General features: G+C 45.5%; 1 protein-coding gene across 1 annotated transcript in view; it reads left to right on the top strand.

The window, feature by feature from the left end:
- Positions 1-15,404, top strand: part of FOXN2 (forkhead box N2) — a 71,056-nt gene that overhangs the window by 46,578 nt on the left and 9,074 nt on the right. The window contains 4 exon segments of the mRNA XM_048519286.1: positions 4,693-4,819; positions 7,259-7,268; positions 13,093-13,157; positions 14,210-14,278. Coding sequence (XP_048375243.1) covers positions 4,693-4,819; positions 7,259-7,268; positions 13,093-13,157; positions 14,210-14,278 — 271 coding nt within the window.

Below are 15,404 nucleotides of genomic sequence, written 5' to 3'. Positions count from 1 at the left end.
CGTACAAAGACCTGTGTAGAAAAGCAGCCTTAATGTCACACTTTTGCCCAGTCATCTATTCTCTGCCTACTATTCCATCTGCCTGGGTGCTGGATATGGTAGGAACACTTTTGTCCATAGAGGGGAAAGTAAAAAATGATAGGCATGTAGCCCATTCTTTACATAATCTTGAACTCTTATTATATAAAGTACTGTAGAATCAAAAAGTGTGGCCTCTGTGAATCCATTGGACTGTGTCTGTTTCACAGTCACAGCCATTGACCCCCTCCCAATAACCAGACTCGAGTTCAGACAAAACCGGTTTATTGTATCAGAGTAATGAACCGGCTGTACTCCAGCATTGTTATGACTGAAATTCAAACGTCCCCGCCACTAGCTAAAACCCCTCTCTTCACCCCCTCCCGCAGCGCGTTGTCTAGTAAAACAGTTCCCCTTTCCCAAGCAGTGCTGCATCTCCAATGTCAGAGCCCGATGAGAAGCCGGTGCTGCCTGGCTCAGGGAAAAGAAACCATGATTCTACATTCTGTAAGAAGTGGAGCCTAAGGCAAACCAAAGGAAAAGAATATACATCTGTCAGGTATTGCATTCTCCCGGCCTTTCCTAGACAAGACCATATGGCGAGACCCCACGCAGGGTATTGACAGTTTACCTAGAAGAGGTTCCGGATGCAGCAAGATATTTCTTGCTGCTCTCTATGTTAATTTTGGAATTAGACATTTACAGCCAATGTGTGAAAAGTTGCTTTTGCTGCACTTTGCAGGATAAAAAGACAAAAAGTTGATCAAGAATGGTAAATCACATGTGCATACACATCTAACCTCATATTGTTGTTCTGTTGACTCTTATGCAGCATTCTTCATGGTTCCAAATAACTCTATTACATATTTCTGCCTTGCCTAAGATAGTTGAGTTGGGGCTTGCTGTGTCAGCTGCTGTACAGTCCTCATGCCAAGCAGGTGTTGCCTTTGAAGACAAGGGACGCAGTCCTAACCAAACTTTGAAATAAATGCCACTGAAATGAATTGGATTTGTTTTGAAAGAGCATGCATAAGCTAAGGCCAAAGATCCCTTGTTTTGACCGGGGGGGGGGGGGGGCGGCAGGGGGAATGGCTGAAGTCTAGACCTGGGTCCCCAAACTATTAGAGCTTCTGAGTACATTTGAGATTTTGAGAGGGAGTAGTAGTAAGTGCCAGCTCAAAAAAAGGCATTCACAGGAAGCAGATCCTAATCCAATGCGGCATCCACATGAGGCAGAGCCACCTGGAATACCTCCCTTGGGAAGGAGAAAGCCTGAAGGGGGAATGGAACCTCACACTGGCCAAGGAAAACCCAGGTGCTTGCCATTCCTCCTGATCCTCCAGTGGAAAACTTTGCCTTAGAATGGCCAACCAACTTTCTGAAAAACTCAATCCGTGCCAAGGAAAGTACTAGTGGGTGCTAGGGCCCCCATGGGAACCACCTTGAGGAACCATGGTCTTGATAGATGAGGAATTACAGTGATTTTCAGCTTTGCTTTTGACAGAACAGTTCTGAAACTAGCAACCCAAGGACCTCTATTTTGATATTAAAAATTTTCACAGGCTCCTCAAGTGCTCCCTTTTTTTGCTGTCACCTGCATGTGACTTTTTTCAAAGTACGGTATATACTTGGGAATAAGTCGACCTGAATATAAGTCGAGGCATCTAATTTTAGCACAGAAAACTGGGAAAACTTATTGACTCGAGTATAAGTCTAGGGTGGGAAATGCAGCAGCTACTGGTAAATTTCAAAAATAAAAATAGATACCAATAAAATTACATTAATTGAGGCATCAGTAGGTTAAATGTTTTTAAATATTTATTTCAAAGAAAAACAGTAAACTAGCTCTGTAAGTGGAAAAGAGGGTCAATAAGAACAATATGGTATCAACAATAACTTTAAAAGTGCAAAAACCTTAGCTCAATCGGCAACCAAGCTAAAACACAAGAGTTAAAATCCTTCAAAACTGGATTCCTCATCATCATCTGTATGTCTAAATATAACCCAACTTAGATTTTAAGAGGGATATTATCAGAAATAAAAAAGGTGTTCAAGTCTTTGACAGTGTGATCCCACCTTGTGACCCTTAACATTCACCAGACTTACAACAAAAGAAACTTTAAATCTGTTTTCTGTTTCATAAACAATAGTGTGCAGTATAACAATGAAATATGGCAAACCAATACAGAAACAATAATCAACATATAATAGTTCTTGTCTGCTATGCAAAACAGACTAGCAGGGTCTCAGTCCTTTACAGTTCTCTCTAGCTGTGTCCTGTGGCACTGTTGATGGACTTGCAGCTTTGCTGTTCTTTGCTGAGCCCTCTCTCCTTATTGTCAAGCCTTCAAGGGTAGCCCTGGACTATGCAAAAACAGTTCACAACAACTGAACTGTAACTACAGGCCTCTTAACAATTCTGAGGAAAATAATATTTATATAGCACCCATTATAACATTTTATAACAGGAAACCAAAATACAAACTAATAGTCAATCAATATAAACACAATATCCCCTTCTCAACAATTAATACAAACATTCTCATACCTGAAATATGCAAATACAGTTCATAACAACTGAACTCTGCTTAACAATTCTAAGGAAATGGAACCTTTTCTTCCTTATATGGAAAATCTGAGCTCTTTAGCTCCCTCTAATGGACCCTGGGTTACACAAACAGAGCTTCAGCTATAGCACATACAGTTGTATATAAATACCATATATACTTGAGTATAAGACCCGAATATAAGACGAGGGGGGCTTTTTCAGCATAAAAAATGTGCTGAAAAAGTCGACTTATTTATAGAGTATATACGGTATATGTGGAAACAGTGCATGTCACATGGAGATCTCTGTCCTCGACTCCCTCAAAGCAATACAGTGAGAACTACATTGAAAGGAAGTCCAGGTAAAATGCTCTGCTGTCTTACAAGGTCGGGTCTCAGGAAGTAGCTAATTCTGTAAGGCTACAAATTCCAAAAGACCCTAACCCAAGTTGTAAGAAGTCTCACGCCTTGACTAGAAGAAAATTTGCACCCAAGACATCAAGAAACCTCTTTATTGGTTAATTTCTAGATAGATGGCAGCTGCAGAGGGTTTGGAAAGAGCCTGAAAAACAGAAATTGACCAATATCACACACAACCTGGTATTGAAAAATGTAGTCGACCATTATTATGTATGGATGCTGAATAGCATCTCTGTGTCTATGGCAAACTCCTTTGTATGTGGGGGGCGGGGGAGAAAGAGTGGAAACCATTATACCCAAGGGAACTATGATAACTGCATTAGGACTATATCTCCTTGGCTTTAATGTTTAACTATTTATTCCTAGTGATCAATCCTCATGTTCTCTGAATAGTGCTCTTCAGTCTTTATAAGAGCGAGAAGCTGATTATGTCCTTTCCCACTGCAGTGGAAATTCCCTGCCCTTATTCCTAGAAATCTTACAGAGCTCCATTTTCACACAGTGTGGATGAGTGTTGGAGGTGCCTCCCCTCTGCCATTACAAGACTCTTGCAGGCCCTGCAAGGTTCCTAAATCCCGTTATAGGAACCAGTGCTCTACACTTTCTAAACCAGATTGCTTATCTCTAAGGGATTGAATGAAAGCAATCATTTCTTAGTATTTCCATTTGTTTTCATTACCCTAACATGTGTAACGAATGAGCCTTTTCCACTTTCATTCATTTTGAAATGAATGTGCATGCCTATTGAACTGTGGCTGGCTAGCACAATTGGATACAATGTGAAGGACGTTCAACACATTTATTTCAAATAAATGTACCCCGCCGTTTCATCTTATAAATGGCTCTCAAAATGGCAAACGGTATGAAACTAAAACATCCTAGAATTACAGAATAGTTAAACAAAAATCTTGTTAAGCAACAAAAATTCCTGAAGGCCAGAATTAATGGGCTATTGTGGGTTTTCCATGCTGTGTGGCCATGGTCTGCTAGTTTTAGCTCCTAATGTTTTGTCTACATCTATGGCTGGCCTCTTCAGAAGACTGTCACAGTGAAATGCTAGGATTAGATGCAGGCAAAACATTAGGAGCTAAAGCTACCAGACAACAGTCACACAGTCTGGAAAACCCACAACAGCCAATGAAAAATCTGTTGTGGAGCCTGTCACCCTGTGGCAGAATTCCAAAGGTGCCCATAGGCTCAAAAAAGTTGGGGAGGGGGGAGGGGTGGCAGCTCTGCATCCCGTGGGTTCTCTTTTTTTTCAGCCCACTTCATGCAGTTAATGGATGCAGTCTCTTTTATTGCCTATAGTGATTATGCTCAGTCGACTCACTTCACGCTGGTTCTAAAGCACACCCACACAACCACTCCCACATGAGTGGGCATCACATTTAAAAAGCTCTTGTCTTGCACACTGTCCGATGAAGTTTGTAATACCTGCATGCCACTGCACCTGGAACTACAGAATGTGGATGTGGAAATATATCCCCCCAGTAGCTTTCACCTAGCAGCAATCCTGTTTAAATTCATGGAGTATGTGCAGGATTGTTTTCCTGTTTGGCTTTGCAAATTAGTTGAAGTTGTGGTGATATTCCCTAAGCCAGAAATGAACCTGCTGTAGAGATGATGATTCTGACATCTTTACTGACTTTACAGGCACAAGTTTGGAAAATTCTTTTGTAATGCTTACTGGTATTCATTGCTCCCTAGGTGAATGGGAAAGGCTCTTTATGGTGTGTGGACCCAGAATATAAGCCTAACCTTATACAAGCTCTGAAGAAACAACCTTTCCCTTCTGCATTCGCGTTTTATACCCCACCAGCATCACACCACTGAGGTAAGATATTTTTTAAAAATCACATAATTCAGTATTGCTTGAGCTCAGTCTGAGGATGAACTGGTTTCCCAAGAAGGTTTAAGTCAGATCCTACTGAACGTTCTTGCTATTGGAATAGCACTTAGTAGAATGGAATTTTCCTGCCGCTCTTATTCCTCCCCCCCACCCCCACTCCTGCAGCATTTCACAGGACTACCGTAAATGCTCCTCCTGTGAGATGGACCCCCATCAGAACATCATGAGTAGGTAATTGGGAGGTCAGTAGCAGGAAACGGTGATCTCAAAAATCCCTCGCCTGTTAATGGAAATTATCATTAGGATCCAGTGATTCCTTTTTTCATAGGGACAAACTAGACAAGATGGGCACCTTGGGTTTGCACAAGGTACGCACTCCCATTTTAAAAAAGGGAATTGGGAATTCCTTGACACTGCTGACTGGGGGACCATCATGGCATGGAGGGAGCAGGGGAGCCTGAAAATCTCTATGGTTTTCATAGGTTTTGGTGGGTTTTACAGCATTGCCCCCTGTGTGATGACATCTGTTCCAAATCATGTTGAAAGGTGTGTCATCACACGTGGACAGTTGCATGTGTCATCACACGTGGAAAGTTGCAGTGGCATAGGAGGTTAAGAGCTCGTGTATCTAATCTGGAGGAACCGCGTTTGATTCTCCACTCTGCCACCTGAGCTGTGGAGGCTTATCTGGGGAATTCAGGTTAGCCTGTACACTCCCACACACGCCAGCTGGGTGACCTTGGGCTAGTCACAGTTCTTTGGAGTTCTCCTGGGGGCGAGGCTCGGGCATCCTGATTGGGGTGATTCCCAACTCATTAGGGAGGCAGGACGAAGTTTGATGTCACTTCCTGTTGATGGGTTGGGCACACCCCTCTGGCCCCAGTATTGTTCCTGCCTCAGGACAGGGAGGTCAGGTCTTGGAGCCTCTCCAAGCCCAACTAGGATTTCTCCTACAAAACTTCGTCTTTTCCTTCTGTCTTCCTATTGTAAGTCTCTTTCCTTGTTTGTTAGTCCACAGCCTCTCCCTTAGAAAAGGAGCAATTTAACTGGGCCCTCTTCGCAATGGCCTCCATGCGCTCCCTCTCCCCCCCCCCCCCACCGGACACCTTTGCCAGGTCCGCGGCGGAGGGCACACGAGCCTCTACCCGTACGGGGCCAAAACGTGCGGATCCCGCCTGCACCACTTGTAGCCCCGCCAACACCACAAAGGGGAAGAAAAACGCGGCAACAAAAACGGCCGCAAAGTAGCGGAAAAAGCATAAAGCGAGGCCGAAGGCTTCGCGCATGTCACGGCAAAAGCGCACAGCGCAGATGCGGCTCCCGCAAAGCGCTCACGCCGCCAAGAGAACGCTGATTCTCCGCCTTCCCCAAGGAGCACCACCGTCCCTCGGGACGAGGATGGCGCAGCTCCCACCCAGCACGCGCCCCCCAGCCAGCGGTGGCCAGAGACTGAGAGCGTTCCGGCCGAGGAGAGGGGCTGAGGAAGGCCGCGACCAAAGGCGGCCACAGCTTAAACGCTGATAACGATGGTCCATCGGAGGGCCCAGCCGCTTCCCACAGGCAAGATCGGAATGAGAGGGGAGGGGGATCCTCTACCACCCCATCTCTTTTTGATATGAATGCTTGGGCCAACTCTTCCCCTGCAGCTTTAATGAAAGCCTTTAACAAACACATTAGACAGGAAATGTCTTTGCGTGACAAGAAGAAAAAGAAATCCAAACGCAGGGGACGGCACAGATCTCATAACAGAGATAGACATAGGAGACGTAATAGGTCCAGTTCTAACTCTAGATCCAACAGCCCCATTTCCTCCATGTCATACAGGGACCCCCTTAACCTACCAGAAGAGAGTAGTAGTGATGGAGAAATAGCAGAGTCCTCTGATCATTTCTCTGAGGGAGAGGATACCAGTGTAGAACCCAGTGAACAGTGCCAAAGATTCTTTAAACAGGAAAATCTGGCACTTATGACGGCGAAAGCCATCTCGGCTTTGGAACTTCACGATGCCGCAGATGCTGAAGAACCAACCACTTCTTCCGGTCCCAGAAAGCCCGTAAAAGGCGTTCCCAAAGTGAGAAAAGAAATCTTTCCTCAAACGGAGGAAACCCCTCGTGCTCTTCCACTCCCCGAGTACTTTGAGAGAAAAATCAAGAGAGGAGTGGACCCGCGAGATATCAACAAAAGCTATCCCTCACTACTGAAGAAAATGTATGTGCTGCCGGTTCATGTCCAAGCCATGATTCAAGCTCCTCTAGTTGGCCGCCCTGTAGGTGGCCCTACAATCAGGGGGCCTAGTTACCAAGGGCCGGACAAAGGCACCTTAAAAGATGCCTCCGACCGAAAGGGAGACGTCACCCTTAAAAGACTACACGACAGATTAGCCCTTTCCACCAGAGTCTTAGCTTCCTCAGCCACCATGGGCAGGGCCGCCATCGTTTGGGCACGCGCGCATTCTAGAGATAATTCAAAACAGAACATCGAGGCATCAGAGAGGGCATGGAAAGGATGTTAATGGCTGTCTCATACTGGAGGCGAATTCTGCCTTTGATGCCCTCCTGTTGATCTCCTAGAGCCCTTGCCCTAGGAATAGTTGTCAGAAGGCAAGCCTGGCTCCGTGCATGGCAAGCCGATTTCCAATCTAAGCAGGTGGAAATTGTCCACCTACTGGCTATCATGGGTCACGCTTATTTGGCCCAGAGCTGGATGCCGTCCTGGTTGAGTCTAAAGGAAATAAGAAGTCCATGCCTAGGTATGTCAGGCCTGAACAGGGCTCATCCTTTAAACCCTACACCACGTTCCGATCACAAAGAACACTTGCTAGAGCCCCTAGGGATGGAAAAAGATGGACATCGTCCAATACTTTCCGTAGGCGAAACAACAATAATTACAACAGTAATAACTCTTCCTTTCGTACCTCCAACTACAGACAGGGTAGTGGGAAATCTTTCTGGCCAGATCGCTCCGTAAACCATGGCTATCACGATCTCCCGGTCGAAGCCCGTCTGCAACACTTCCAACATACATGGGCCAGGAAATCACGTCGACCGCTGGACCTCAGAGGTAGTCTCCACCCGCTACCACCTAGCCGGTTCTCCTACATTCCAAAACCTCGCTTTCAAGCCTTCCCGGTCCACCGAAATCAACAAAAGAGACTCAGAACACAGCGGGCCATCCAACACCTCCTCAAAATCCAGGCCATAGAGCCAGTACCGGCTTCAGAGCGTGGATCCGGAATATACTCCCATTTCTTCACCGTGCCAAAGAGGAACGGGGACTGGCGAGCCATCGCCAAACCGATGCGTAAACAGACGTGTTAAACTGCGGCGTTTCAAAATGGAGACCCTGAGATCCACGGTAGAGAACACCGGCCGGGGGACCTCCTCACCTGCGCTGGATCTCACCGAAGCGTACCTCCACGTCCCCGCCAATCCACGGCACCGGTCCTTTCAGAGATTCGCGGTAGGAAAACAACACTTCCAATACGGCTCTCGCCGGACTCGCCACCTCGCCCCGTGTGTTCACAAAAGTCCTCCTGCGCTCCCCATCATGAGTATAAAGGAACAAGCCATCCCGCGTCCACGCCTGGAGCGGCGAAAATGCCAATCCGATCAGAGTCCAAGGAAAGAGCCGAGTAGGGCCTGAACAAGATCATCGACTGTCTCAATCATGGTTTCTTAGTAAAGCTTGCAGAAAAGCTCCACGATCCCCTCTACCGCGCATGGAACACCTCGGAGACAGTAGCCGGAGCCTGCGTCTGAACACCCTCTTCATCCCTCACGCCAAGGCCCTCAAGATCCAGCGTCTGACAGTGACCATCCTTTCAGCCAAAGCAGTTTCTCTTCTTCAACTAGCCAAACTGGTAGGGCTCTTCATATCGATCATAAGATATGTTGCAATGGGGTCGTCTTCACGCCAGAACCCTTCAGAAATTCCTGCGGCCTTACCAAGGCCTCATCATGCAAGAGGCCAACAAAGGCCACAGCCGATTCCTCCAGACCTCCCGGCGCAGCCCTAAGGTGGTGGTCGCACCTCAAGAACCTTCCTAGCAGGCAAGGTCTGCCTGCACGGAGACAGGCTCCAAATCTTCACAGATGCCAGCCTCTCAGAGGTTGAGGAGCACACCTCCAAGACAACTTTCGCCCAGGGCACATGGACTCCTACTCAGTCCAAACTCCCTATCAACCTCCTAGAGATGAGGGCAGCGGCTTGGCTCTCCTTCACTTCAGCCCCCTCATCCCGGGGCGACACGTCTTACTGAGGCAGGACAATGTGGCGACCAAAGCCCACATCAGCTTAATCAGGGAGGGTCACGATCCGCCCGCCTCTACCAGGAGTCCCTCCATATCCTCAACTGGGCAGAATCCAACCTCAGCTCCCTCTCCTCAGAACACATCAAGGGGAACCTAAATGTAGCCGAGGCCGACTGGCCAGCCAGACAGGCGGTCATGGAGGCGGAGTGGATGCACCCCTCAATCTTCCAACTGATAGCGGGGTCAGAACTCCAGAGGTGCGACCTGTTCTCCTCAGAAAAGAACCACCAGCTGCCAAGCGTTCTTCTGAGATATTACCATCACCCGGGCAGCGGCAACAGGCGCGATGACCTCTCCTTGGCCTCAGACTCTTCTTTATGCGCTTCCCTCCCTTTCCCATCATCCCCCAAACTCCTGAGGAAAATCTGGAGGCAGAGGAATCATACTAGTGGCTCCTTGGTGGCCGAGGCGACCATGGTTTTCTTCCATTCTGCAACTCTCCAGCCCTTACCGCCCTTTTCTGCTCCCAGCACCTCCAAACATGCTGTCTCGGGGCCGATCTATCACCCCAGACCCCAGCTGGTTTAAGCTTAACATGGCACTTGAGCAGGCGCAGCGCTTAAAAGGGTTACTCCAAAAGTAGCCAAAAGACACCATGAGCGTGGCCCTCCGCGCTAAGCCCATCCACCCTACGCATCTATGACTCTTCATGGAAAACATTCGTGAGATGGGCCACGTCCAACAATACAGACCCGGTATCCCCCAAGGTAGCCCAGGTTCTAGCATTCCTTCAGGGGGGCTTCGAGAGGGGCCTCAGAAGCGCAACACTCAAGAGACAGGTGTCTGCCTTAGCGACGGTCTGGGACCGTCTACAAGGGGTACCGGCCTCAAAACACCCAGACATAGTACGCTTTCTAAAAGGAGTTCGCCAAAAACAGCCACCAGTCCTTCATCACTTTCCGTCATGGAAACTGAACTTAGTTCTGAACGCACTCACCAAACCCCCCTTTGAACCAATCCAATCGGTTCACGTCAAATGGCTTCGCATGAAACTAATTTTCTTAGTCGCCATCACCTCCGCCAGAAGAATTTCTGAACTAAGGGCCCTATCGATAAACTCTCAACTGTGTGTGTTCCACAAAAACAAGGTGGTGATGCGTCTAGACCCAACATTCATGCACCAAAGTTGGTAGGGCTCCATTCCATCTAAAGACAAAGAAATTGTGCTCCCCACTTTTCTTCCCTTCCACCAGAAACACCCTAAGGAGAATTCTGTGGCACACACCTTAGATGTTAGGAGGGCCTAAAAGCACATCATTAAACGCGCGGAACATTATCAGAAAGACGAAGAATGGCAAACTTCTAATTAATGTGTCCTTCGCCTAACCTGGGAGCACAAATGTCTGCGCTGCTATCAGCACAACAATCAGATCTTGCATTGTAGAAGCATACAGATCGGTAAACATACCCATACCTCCAGGAATCACAGCACATTCCACGAGAAGCGCTGCAGCTAATGCAGCACTTAGACGGCTCATACCAGTGGAGGACATATGTAAAGCAGCTACTTGGTCCTCCATCACAACATTCATAAAACACTACAGGCTACAGTCACTAGCTGACAACGGGGCTGCCTTTGGTCACAGAGTCCTAGAGCATATTTTTGGTGAATTGTCCCACCCTATAGGGACACTGCTCGGGGAGGTCCCAATCAGGATGCCCGAGCCTCCGCCGGAGAACGAGTCCCACTGGTATTGGAAACTTACCCTGAGGGGGCCTTCTCCTGGCGAGGCGGCATCCTGGCCCTCCCAAAATATTCACCAATCCACATAGGACTCAACACACCGCTACCTAATCTAACAGAGCGTCTGGACTAGTTAGTCGCCAAACTTGGGTCAATCGACCCTTCTAGTTAGAAATACACAGATAAGGATCAATTAGAGCTCTATGTTGTTCTCGTTAGACACCGTGAGTGTCAGGTTCCTTCATTATTTACCCTATGTTATGGTTGTTGCTTCCTGTTATATTCACGTGTTGTACAGTTTTCTTTCTCTCTACTACTACGTTACTCCAATACTGGGGCCAGAGGGGTGTGCCCAACCCATCAACAGGAAGTGACATCAAACTTCGTCCTGCCTCCCTGAGAATGAGTTGGGAATCACCCCAATCAGAGATTCGCCACTAAATTAAGCCATGCCAGGAGAAGGCCCCCCCCCTCAGGGTAGAAGAATCCTACCAGTGGACCGCTCTCTCAGCCCCACCTACCTCACAGGCTGTTTGTTATGAGGGGGGAAGGGCAAGGAGATTGTAAGCCCCTTTGGTCTCCTACAGGAGAGACAGGGGGGATATAAATCCAAACTCTTCTTCTTCTTCTTCTCCTGATAAGTTCCTGCCTTTCTCATTTCCTGATGTCCTGGTTGGTGTTGAAAACCACAAACAAAAAGAGCAGAAGTATTATTTTGTTGCCCATTGAATAGGCTATGCTCCTTCTCCTCAGGACTAGAACCCAGGACTCAACCAAAACAAGTAGCGTATTAATCAGGACTACAGCATGGGGGAGAAGGGTAAATCCTTCTGTCTCCTTGCAGGTTCACAAATCAAAAGCAACCCAAGCCCTAAACTGCTGTTAGGACTGGAAGGAAAAGTCTACAGCACTGAATTGTCAAAGATCCATCCAGGCCTTTGGGGTGGTAGCAATGGCAAGCCCTAGGCTCTGATCCAGTAAACCATACAAAGCAAAATTTATATCTTTTTAATTTAAAAATATAAAATCATAAAAGAAATACTGGCTAGAAAACATAATAGAAGTCCTTAGTGCATAGGCAAAGTTCTTCAAGGAAAGTAGAGGCAAAAAATACCAAAGACAAAAGAAAAGATGGCTGTTAACTCTAGTGGGATTAATTTATGACAAAATCTGGCCACACTAAGTAATTACCATTTAATCAAACAGGTATCAGTTAGTAAGAACACCCTAGGTGAGTAGACTACCCAGCCCATTTAAAACTTTCCATTAGGGCTGTTGCTGACAGGTTGAATCCAGCTGAAAATAACTGAAGATGATTCCATGCCTATAATCAGGAATCTGATCTTGGTAATTGTACAGCCTATCTCTATCTACAAACACCTGCTCCTAAGCTATGTGAAAAACAGGAGAGACAAAAAACAAGATTCTTTGTAAACGTTTCCAGTGTCTTTGGGCAGAACAATATACAAACAAAATGGTTAGTCTCTTCACACACACATTTATTGTTGCCAAACTTCATCACAAATAATAAATATATTCTTGAAATTGTGTTGTGTATGTCTGTAGCATATATATGAATTATCTAATGCTGTACATTTTCTGATATAAAATGTTCATACTGCACATTTTGTGTAAAATTATGCCTTACTAATTATTTCATTCAAAGTTATTTCCTTTTTTCCAGTTCTTTCCCCCCCCCCCACCCCCATTTTTCAAGGGACAAATTGAACAAGTTCTCAGACTCTTTTTTAAAATAGTTTTGCTGAGGGAAAAAATGGTCTTCAGGAGCATTTCACTGATTCTGAAGGGGGAGATAGAGTTTTTTTTCCTTCAGATGCTCTGCACAGTTTTCCAGTTTTTCTGTTTGAAAAAGTGGAATCATGATCCTCAGAGGAAACAATGTTATGTGTCTCCCCTGAATTTTCCTTTGCCCAGCTCTTCCCATCTCTGGGGAATGGGAATTGTGTTAATTGTTTTAGTGCTCTCCTTTTTATTTTGCCAGCTCTGCAATATTCTTTTTGAAATAGAGCAGAGTGTCTGTGTTGAGCTCTGAATGAAGTGTCTGTGTTGAGCAGTGTTTGCCAGTGGTCCTTGAAACTGCATTACAGTTCTTCTGTATACATTGATGGCAGTTTCACCAGGCAACAAAAAAACAATGCTGCCATTTTGAAGCCACTGGATGGCAAATGTGGTTTGCACAGGTGAAATTTGTCTTGGCTAGCAAAGTTTGTGAACTTTGAGACTTCTCTCTTTCTCTGTTTTAGTGGTTCATCATCCCCTCGCTACTTAACCTCAGTCTTGAAACAGAATCAGGGTCAGTCTATCAAAGGTGAGTGTGTTACTCGTTGCCCAGTTTTGGTGATCTGTTGACTTGTCAAAAGTATCTGAATCTGTGTGTTCCCGAAATAATGTTAAAATCTTCTTGCCTGGGGATGACCTTTCCCTGGGAGAAATGTGATGTCATCATAAATGCATTTTTGGGGAGGAGGGAGTATGTGAGCTTAAGCCTGAAGTCATAGCACTGTGTGATGCATGAGTGTTTTCCATAAAGAAGTCATGGAACCTTCAGATTGTGGGCAAATAAGATCTGTTCCTGAAGCTTTAAAAATATCTCATCACCTTTCCCAGGACCAATATTTTACAGCTTTGGAGGTGGGCAACTGAGTTCAGCAGCAGTGATTTTAGTCCATTTACTAAAAGAAACCTGCAGAAGCCAGGAACCAGGCAAAACACCCAGGCATTGGCACCCCCAGCAACAGTGTTGTCATGCCCACCATATATCACAGAATAGTGTACTCCCAGTGAATCTGGGGATTCAGAGCTGTTTGCCAGGCCCATGAACCTGGGGTTGGCCCCAGTGCAGTGCAACTCCTCCCTACAGATACCTTCTAATCTATGTGGATTACCTTTGAGGAGGAGCAGATGGAGATCCAGTGCAAGTGGAGGCATGTTGCAGCCTGTTTTTCCCCTCACCTTTTTGTGTCTGTGATTTGCTGGGTGTTCCCTCTTACTTCACAATTTAATAACTGCAAGCTTCAAGGAGACTGGGATATTTTATTTGCAAAACATTTTGCTCGGCCTGGCTGTTGTGGGTTTTCTGGGTTGAGTGGCCATGGTCTGATAGTTTTTGCTCCTAGTGTTTCACCTGCATCTATGGCTTGCTCATCTCTCTCTGTGTGTCTGTGTTTTATACCTGCCTGATTTAAAAAGCCAATGAGTTGACAGTGACAAAAGTGTTAGCTTTAATTGTGGGAAACTTGGGTTCAGGTCTTCATTTGGCTGTGAAGCTACTTGATAGCCTAATTATTACTTATTTAATTGATTGTGTTATCATATTTTGTCTCTCCAAGTGGAACTTAATGGGTCTGATTTTCTTTTCAGACTCTGATATCGATGCTGCTACTGCCATGATGCTGCTGAATACTTCTATTGAACAAGGCATTTTAGACTGTAAGCACAGGAAGCTTTTAAAACTCTCTTTCAAAAATTGTCATTAAGAGATGGCATTTCATGCCTATGTTAAAGCAGTTGACAGTTTGGCTGCATTCAAACATATACACAATGGTCTATATACTGGTTTCATCAGTCCCTGGCTAGTTATGGCAGCTGAATGAAGACAGACAAACAAATCTAGGTCTGTTGATGGGCATCATACCAGGATTTCAAATTAGGGTTGTCAGCTGGTTTATTATCTATAGATTATACTAATTGTGGTTTGTTGCGATGTCTGAATTCATAAATGCAGAGATAACAGTGCAAGGAGCATATTCTTCTGGAAGATAGGAGACAGGCAGAAACAATCAAGGCAGGATTTATGCACACTTTGTGATTTATTATTATTTATTTATTATGGTAGACTAACTAGAATTTGTAACGTACATCATAGCTTTAACAAATGTCAGTTTGTAAAATCTGATTGCAGTCACTGTATATACACGCTTGGCAAAGGTTCCTTTTGTGTGCATGTAACCAGTTGAGCAGTGATTTGGCATTTGGATCTTTAAGAGTCATATCAGCTGCAGTAAAACGCCATACTTTATAATGCAGCCAGGTATGTTATAATATTGCTGCACTGCTTGAGTTTAAAGTATGTGTGCTAGTTTGGGTATCCATCATTCAACATGGTGCTTTCAGTACAGGTGTGAAGCAGTACGTTGTGTCTGGTGCAGTCAATAGTTTTTGATACTACAGCCACGTGGTGTGAGAACCCAGGTGTGTTTTGGATCATAATCAGCAAGGTAAACCACCTTACAGAGTCCTTTGCAACTGAAACTTCTGTGTAAATTGTAGTGTGCTAAGGAAGAATACAAATGGCACTTTAGAATTGACGTAAGGCAATTGTTGGTTTTGCAAACTGAATAAGTTCTGTAACTTTGAAAATTCTTAAAATCTGCAAACCGGTTGAAAGTGGAATAAAGCTTACAAATTATACAAATAAAGCAAATCTGCCAGATCCATCCAGCTTGGACAGAAGTATTGATAGCTTGAAGCTGCATTTGTAACTTTACTTTCATTGCCCTTTCCTGACTACAGAAGCACAATAAGCTCTTAAAGCTTGTTGGGTGGAAGAATTGGG

The sequence above is a fragment of the Sphaerodactylus townsendi genome, linkage group LG01 (assembly GCF_021028975.2).
Source record: "Sphaerodactylus townsendi isolate TG3544 linkage group LG01, MPM_Stown_v2.3, whole genome shotgun sequence".
In the NCBI taxonomy this organism is placed as follows: domain Eukaryota; kingdom Metazoa; phylum Chordata; class Lepidosauria; order Squamata; family Sphaerodactylidae; genus Sphaerodactylus; species Sphaerodactylus townsendi.
This window is presented reverse-complemented; position numbering and strand designations above follow the sequence as displayed.